This window comes from Anneissia japonica, unplaced genomic scaffold (genome assembly GCF_011630105.1).
Source record: "Anneissia japonica isolate Jap-2015-1 unplaced genomic scaffold, ASM1163010v1 scaffold1525_len913038_cov183, whole genome shotgun sequence".
In the NCBI taxonomy this organism is placed as follows: domain Eukaryota; kingdom Metazoa; phylum Echinodermata; class Crinoidea; order Comatulida; family Comatulidae; genus Anneissia; species Anneissia japonica.
The window spans coordinates 277,990-286,933 of record NW_022728504.1 but is presented as its reverse complement, the minus strand read 5'-3'; the positions used below and the strand labels follow the sequence as shown (position 1 = coordinate 286,933).

The window sequence follows — 8,944 nt, the reverse complement described above, 5'->3', positions numbered from 1 at the left end:
AATTAAAACGGAACAGTAGAGAAAATCCGATCAGAATGACAAAATAAACCAAGCATCCACTGGAAGGAATCCCAATATCTGCAGACGGATCCGTTTCGGCCTTCCAGGCCTCATCAGTGCAGCTAGGAAAACTATGAAACATTAAATTAGATGGTGTAGGCCTTATTCAGGTGGAGATGTACCTTGGTGGTTTATGCTTGCCTTCCAATCCCAGGGTGCTGGGTTAATTCTAGCTACGGTAAGTGGAGTTTTTCTCACGACCAAAACCCACTCCAGTCCTAAGCCTCATAATGATGCTGTTTATTAGATCATCTTGTGTGTAAGTTTGACTACTGAAGGGTAAAGTTTGCAGTTTCGCATATCCTTAATTGCCTTGGGCATAAAAAAAAAATTTTAAATTAAAAAAAATAAAATAGATAAAGCATATTCTTGCTATAGAAAATGACAGAACCAGGGGTGGGGGAGGGCTGCCCCCCCCCTCATCGGGGAGAAAAAGCACATTTCGTCGGGGAGCAAAAAAAAATTATATGTATTTTCTACATATTAGTAGATTCTAAAATCGATTAAATAAGCTTTTGAAATCTCTAAATTGTCAAAATTTTCGGGGGCTTCATCCCCTGGACCACTTTTGAAGCCTTTTAATTGAAGCTTGACCACACCCACTTTGCTTTCGTCGGGGAAATCTGACCCCTTGTGAGGGGGGAATTCCCCAGGGACCTCGACCCCCACTGTCGGGCAAATTCTGGCGCCACCCATGGACAGCACAATTTTAAGTGGTCTTATTAAAAAAATGTTAAAATCTAGGATGCTTACGCGCCAAGGCACAGGAATTTGGCGTGAAACTCATGCATTCGATGTCTGTCTCACGCTTAAGGGCCAAAATCTCAAGCATAAATGTAATATTGCCTATAATAAAAATGTATAATTTGTAGCTCTCTCACTAAATATTCACCATCTACTATACTTAAAGTGGGATTGGTTTTGTTATTATACATAACAAAAACAAATGGCGCACTACACCAGGGTTTAGTTTAGTTGGCTTTCTATTTTAAGTAAAACTCTCATCCAAACAAATGGAGCTGCCTACAATATTGCCAGCCACCACATGCGCAGCTCATGCCAGTGGGATATTTTTGATTGTGGACAGCAGAAATATGCATTTTCAAGAAAAAATTCCTAACAATAAGGAGCTGCCTTATGCCCGTATTCTTCAAACGAACTTTTGTTAAACTTCAAGGTAGAACTTTAACTAGACCTAAGTAAAATTCAGTCCCAGTTGTAGTTTCAAATTCCAAGTTGAAGATTTACTAGCCTGTCCTAGGCTAGGCTATAAAACTTGGCCTGTGTACGTATAAATTTAGTTGAGGTGTGCATGATTTAGTCAGTTTGTTTTAAAAATATAAAAATGATGTATTTTGAAGTTTTAACTCAAACTAGGGTAAATATCTACAGAGGAAATTTTAGTTGGATCAAGGGCAGCGCTGTAAGAACAAGCAAGAATGGTGAAAGATTGCAGGTTTGTGAAGAAAGAATGAAGAGATTACTGTAGTGAGAAGAGCATGAGTGATGCAGAGAAAAAGAAAAATGTAAGACTCAATCTGGATTTTTGAAGATTTTGGAATGGGGATAAAGAATTTCTGCCCAGTGATTTGATCATCACATTCTGTGGTAGTTTATTACACTGGTTCACAATTTCTGGGAAGAATGATAGAAGACGGGGTTGAAGTACACCAGTACTGCAAAGTACATGAAACAAAGATACATAAAAAAGAATAAATAACAGTCATTTATTGCACAAAATTGTATGAAGTACAGCATTGATCAAACACATTACAACGAAACATTAAATATCTTTAATTTAAAGTAAACAATAATTAATTACACAAAGACACAGAACAAATATTCTAATATTTTAACATTTCAGGGCCAAATTTATACATACAGTACTTATATTTTATAGAGTATTTGTATAATGGACTTTTAATCATTGTATTGTTTTATTGCATGGTTGTTTCCAGTTTTCATCGTAAGTCAATTTTCGAATTTGTATTTTTAATATGAGTTTGACAATACAAATTATATATACAAATGTAACAAATCGAGAAAGCACATCCCTGTTAAAACACACAACACTTAGGAGAATTCAGCAGAGATATGCATGCTTACGTAAAAAGCTCAACAAACTATGTACCAGTAGTAAAGAAATTACCCAAATCATAAGGTTCATATATTCTCACATGGTGAGGATACTCAGCAGCTGTTAACATCACAATGTGCCTCAGTTCTACTGATTGTATTTGAATCAGGTACCTGTGTTGATATCCCAACATACCATAAAAACTCCAATAGAATCCCAATGGGCTTAATCTTGAGAAGAAGCCCATCTCGAATCGTAGCCCCCTCTTTAATTTGAAAAAACAGCCTTGAAAAGGAGCCCATTGGCTTCTTTTAGCATGGGCTGTTTTAGAGATAGTGCAGTACATTAATTTTAAAGAAACAAAATAAATTAAAAACAAGGTGATTTATTGCCGGTTAATACACTCCATTATACAGATTGATGTTACAGTGGCCCTATTTACTGTAATATATAGCAGTAATTCCCAAAATGTACAGCATTCATTTTGATAAGAAGGCCCCCTCTTTACTTTGCAAAAGTAGCCTTGAAAAAAAACCCATCTCGAAAAGAAGCCCATCAAAGACATGGAGTGTTCTCTTCCAACTGGTCCATCAAGTAATAGTTACAAAGAATGACATTTATATAGATAAACCAGATGAAGCAACATCACTTTTAATAGCATGTACAGCAAAACAGCAAAGGACAGAAGTATCAATATTGATTTAACAAAACATGACCACATAGAAACACAAAAAAAAAGATGGTGAGTGTAGACTACACACCTTTATCATCTAATGAGCCATCACATTTCTTCTCAGTGTCACCATCAGCAGGAGCATCAATGCCATCTATTTCACCTCTAACTTGTTTGCTGTGGCAGTGTTGTTTTCTATGTTGTTGTGCATTTAGTGAGGTGTTCTGTATGCTTATAAGTTCACTATATTCATAACAGTCAATTGTGTTGCACTTGTCTGTACATTGATGGTTTACAGGTGGTGTTTTGTCTGCACACTGATGATTTACAGGTGTGCTGTCTTCACCTTGATGCTGTACAAGTGTGTTGTCTGCACCTGTACTGTCTGCATTCTGACACTGTACAGGTGTGCTGTCTGCATTTTGATGCTGTACAAGTTTGTTGTCAACATCTTTCCTGTTTGGCTTGAAATCTTGTATTTGCTCTTGATGATTGTGATCACCTTCATCTTCACAGTCACTGGCTCCTTGATCTGGTTGTTCATCAGCAATGGAAAAGATAGACTTAACTCCTGGGGTATACTTTGTCAGTGTCCAAGCATGCTCTGAACAATAGCTGAAAAAATGAAAAAAAAAAAAAAATTGACTTTTAAATAGTGCCAAGTCATTCAGGGACAATTTGAATTAAATTTGCTTACTATAGAGTACCACAGTCGTGTCATCACAACAGCAGGTGGCGCTCTCTGTTGTTAACCAGACGTTGGTTACCGTTCATTATGCCTGAATGACTTCATAGGCTTTCTGGAGTAAGCATTTTAAAACCTAATATTTTACAATCAAAATGTACTAAAAACACAAAAGCTTGCATTATTTTAGTTACTGAACATATATTTTAATCATCAATTAAAATTTACAAAGAAAAATTAAGATATAACATCTTAATAATTACATTAGAAATTGGGATCAATGGTTTGTCAGTGGAGACGAGGTCCGGTTGAACGCATTTTGTGTCGCTGATAGCAACGGAGTAGTATCACAGATTTGCTTTACCAAATCAACTATTGTATTTGTCATTACTGGCATCGTTACCATTATTGTAATTTTTTTTTTCATCGTCACTATTATCCTAATAACACATTATGGCAATAAGGCCAAAAACATGCTTAATCATTAATGTTAGTAAAAGCAACTACACTGTTGTTTCACCTGACTTGTTTTTTGTCATGGGGCCTCCACTCGACAGTGATTAAGTTTACTTTTGGGGGTGTCCTGTCTCATGTTCTTTTGTGCTTGTTCTTTGTTGTTTCTGTTTGTTTTAAATTTTAATGTTTGAGACAAATAAATTAAATGAAATTAAGTTAAAAACTGAGTAGAAGATTTCACAGATATTGTTTTACTATCCACAAGGGAATACTGTTATCGCAAGGACATGACCAAAAATAACAGGTGATGTCATGAACAACACATTGATCTATTGAAAGATATGACTCCTCCCAGTAAAGTTCTGCTGCTATAAGCAAAGCACACAGTAGTTGCATAATGCTAACTTCAAACCCACCTAAATCCAAAACAAAGATTTGAGGAAGACAAAATAATTAGTGAATGTTAAAGATATATATTGAAAGAGATCAGTGCATTGTAGCTGAAACAGGCTTGCAATATTGTATTGAAGCATTATAAGCCTATAAAGACTTCCTCAGCAACAAAGTCTGCCTGACTTATTGTTAAGCTTCCTAACCTTGAACCTAACAGGAAGCAAGTAAAACAGTACTAACCACTGGGTTTTCTCTGGACTATTCAAACTAATAAATCTGGATATTATTATCGCCAATCTGTATTTTAATGTGTTTACGCCTGTATGTAATCTATAGTAATTATGATAACTATGGTTAAATATACGCAACGCAACTACAAATGCCTATAGCAGAATTTAATGTTATTCAAATATTTTCTTTATTCACCTAAACATAAAATCCTGAAAATGGGTTTGATGGTACTGTAAGTGTTGTAATACACATTTGGACAAAAATCAAAATTAGATTCGCCTACTTTGGGCTATCGGACATTCCTTCACAGAATATGCAACTGTTTTCCTCATCCAATTTGTTTTATTTATATGGGGTTATCCAGAAATTTAGGCCAGATTGTGAAAACTCATCTCATCTTGTTAGCGCCTCTCACAGCTAGGGAAAACATTTACATCGCCTGCTGTTTTATCATAGATCAAGCTAATGCCTGCACCAACAACTAGGCAATGCCTTTTGGTGGAATTGCCAGATGGTATTGTAATACACGTAATCCATATTACACTTAAAGAAAACCATGTTGCTAAATGTGTGTAGCATAAGAACTACCTCTTGCTCTATAGCAGAGGTTCTATGTACCACATACCATACTGGAAATATGAGTATTAATAATCCAATTCAGCAAATTTCTGAAGTTATTTTCTAGGCCTTCATAGACCAGATACACAAACATTTTTTGTTGTTAGTTTTTTGCTTAGAAGAAATATGAATCAAAATGTGATGTGTAATTTTATGGACAACACTTGTACATCATGTTAATAATAACATCATGTGCTTTATCTTTTTATTTAGAATTTATTGTTATTGCATTACAATCAATATATTGTTAATGGCAGATAATCAATTTAATCATTTTTGTAGTAAAAGGTCGGTAAATCACTGGAAAATTTTTGATACATTTTTGAGCTATTTAAAAAAAAAAAATTTTCTGAGGTTTTTGATCGTAAGAAGGCCGGGTGGACCAGTAAATAAGCCAATGCTAATATTGTCAGTGAATTACCTCTTGCAAATACCTTGCAGCCACATGTCAATGGACTTGAAATGATACTGCATGTTGTAGTAGCTTTTGGACACAAACTTGTAGGAATCAAAGACTTGTACTACGCCCTTCTGCCAACGTGCACCGATAGTCTGCTCACCTTCACCGAGCCAGATCTCCACATGAACCATATCATGCTTCTGAGCTTTTGCTGTTAAGAAAATGATATTTAAAATTATTTTGGAGAAATACATTAAAAAGATAAATATGGATACAAACAATTAAGATTTAATGTAGATTGACCACCAATGGTGACTTTAATCAACTACTATGTCATTCATCCTGATTATGTGAATGAACATGTCATGGCCTTTTTAGTCTTACTTTTTCAGAAACAGGCCTACTAGAAAAATGAAAGTGTCGATGGTACTGATTGAAATAGTGCCTGACAATGATAATAAAAAAATGGTAGTGAAAATTTTAATCATTGGTAACAAGGTTGTAATGCTGAATTAGTACCGAATTAGTAAAGTGAAGGTTAGTACGGAATTGGTAGGCATGAAGAATTATAAAATTGGAAAAATAAAGTATTGATTGGTAGGGATAAAGGTTATAATGTTGAATTGGTGGGGCTCTACATTGGCTTGATGGTAGTGAAAATCACAGTGTTGAATTGAACAATATACAAGTCTCCCTCCAATAAAAGACACTTTTGGGATGGGGATTTCATGGCCTTTAATTCGTCTTCAAATTAAAAAAAAACAAAATAATTATTATAAAGATGAAAGGTAGACAATCATTTGGGGCTGCAGAAAGATGGTATTAAATTGTATGGAAACCTGCATACTAATAATATAGTATTTTTTTTTTATCATTCTAACTGGAGATCGGAAATTTGGGCTGGCCCCTGGGGACTCACGGAAGTACAGTACCACCCGACAGACACATGGTGTCACCTTTAACTGTGACACCCCCATGTTTGTATCATTGCAGTTAAAAAAGACACCACATATTTAGAATACTAAAGTTAATGCAACCTGAAATAATCAAAGATCAGAGAATTAGAGGATTATTAGGATAAGGACGAACAGACACAATAATGCCACACCTAAAAATTCTTTTGTGATTACTGTAACACAATATATCTAATCATTCATCCATTGCCACTGTCACAACAAATTCTACTCAAATCTTAAATTAACATAGAAACGGATTTAAAGAGTATACAGATTTTAATTTGATGACAGTAAGCAAATGGATTTACAGGTATTGCAGATTTAAAATCCATAATAAGCAAAAAATATAATTCTGAAAATAACTGTACTATAATAAGTGTACTACAAAAACAAGCAAACATTCAATAATAACAATATTATAATAAAAAGCATAATAAGAATACAGTATTAAACAAAACAAGTATGATAAGTCAGTTGTGATGTCACAGCCTCTATTTTCTATAGGGTCCTCAGAACTTGACTATAACTACATACAGTATAAGGTTATTGTGGTTCATTTATATTTATATAATTTTGCAGGCGGAAAACAAATTTCTGTATACATGTAGGTACATGAAAAAACGTATGGAGATTTTTGTTTGTTTTCTTTAAAGGAACTGAACTACAGTATCCACCATTCCGGTATAGAAATAGCCAATCCCTAGCTTCATGCCTACTGATGGTGCTGCTCCTGTATGTGTCAGCAAACAGCACGGTGTACGGTAAGAATGGCCCCGGAAAAAATAGCCCCGGTAAAAATGGCCCCATATGACAGGTAGGTAAAAATGGCCCCAATAATCAAATTCTGAATTAAAACTGATTTTCTTGAGTCATTATATGCATTTTTTTATCTTAACTAATTTAGGTTTTGAAAGGAATCTCCCCAATAATCAAATTCTGTAACACACAATTGATCCACATGCTTTAACTACTGTTTATTTGCATTGTTTATAACATGTAAAGTTAATTCATTTGATATTTAACAAAAGTGAAGTTTGTGGTTATCTATGAGTTGCATATTTTAGTAGTTAAAGTACGTATACTGTATGTCATTCCTCTACTTTGTTAGTGAAATAACGTTTTTAAAACTTTTATTTCTACTATCAAAAAATGTTATTCAATGGCCATTGTTTTTCAGTTATCTCTCAGAACATTATTTGCATCTGCTGTAATTGTTAAAAAACAAATGCTTTTTTAATGTAGGTAAGAAGGGCCATTTTTTCCGGGGCCATTCTTACCTACATTCAACAGCACCAGTGATGGGGTACATTAAGCAGGGGCCTCTTTAGTGTTGCTGTGGTATTGTATCAATAAGATACACAGATACCAAGAAATAATAGTCATAAATTTTCTTATAATATCCACCGGATTTCCTTTGAAAGATGAAATTATAAAAAAACACAAAACAATAAAAACTGTAAGAATAAATAATACAAAATTTACTACAATGCACGCTCCAATTCGTGGCCCCTCTAATTCAGGACCCTCTAAATTGAGACCTCTTTTTCAAAGAACCAAATAACAATCTTTAATCTATTAACACAAAGCTAACACTCTATCTGCAGACTGAACATTGAGACCACCCAAATGTTCAGGTGGTCTCAAATTGGAGGGTAAACTGTATACTAAAAAACATTTAAAACATTTGTAAAATGAAATATACTATCTTATCTATAATACCAGACATACAATATAAGCATTACAATGAACAACATTTATAATAAAACTAAAATGATAAAGTTAAAAATAAGTCTAAAAAATATAATATAATATTGATGATGGTGCAGGAGTGGATATGTGAAGCCTTGGAAACAGTATTATGATGTTGCTCTTTCGATAATTTTGACAGACCTGGTCATTACCAAGGTCTTAATGAAGCTATGCGATTCATTTCCATGGCAATCATCTATCCATTGCTAACATCATCACAACAGGCTGAAATGTCAAGGATTCTATTTATAATAACAAGGCGTTACCATGTAGCATATCAAGTAATCTGTAAAATAAATCTAATGCATTGTAGTGCTGCATCTGTTCTACAAGCATGGAAGAAATAACTACAACAAGGCAACATAGTACTATCAGAAACTATTTAAGGCATCATGTAAACGTCGCTATTCAGTGGTGACGCTACAGGGGGCCAGGGGGCTACAGCCCCCGTCGGGGAAACTTTGCTTTCCTATGGCGGCCATCTTGTTGAGTAAACGTGCACAACTCTGCACTGCTTCGCACCTAGTCGGCACTCTAGCTGTTCAATAGCTATATGTATAGGATGTACAGTAGTTGAAGTTGAATCTACGTAATGTAGAGGGTGCTGTGACAGGCAAGTGAATCCATCCCAGTAGCGGATCCATGG

The 8,944-nt window shown here is 34.8% G+C and overlaps 1 protein-coding gene across 1 annotated transcript in view; it reads right to left on the bottom strand.

Annotated features, from left to right (window-relative positions):
* Window positions 1–8,944, bottom strand: part of LOC117114242 — a 68,147-nt gene that overhangs the window by 11,129 nt on the left and 48,074 nt on the right. The window contains exons 5-6 of the mRNA XM_033257846.1: window positions 5,615–5,804; window positions 2,899–3,425 (exon numbers count right to left, since the gene is read on the bottom strand). Coding sequence (XP_033113737.1) covers window positions 2,899–3,425; window positions 5,615–5,804 — 717 coding nt within the window. The remainder of the gene's footprint in view (window positions 1–2,898; window positions 3,426–5,614; window positions 5,805–8,944) is intronic.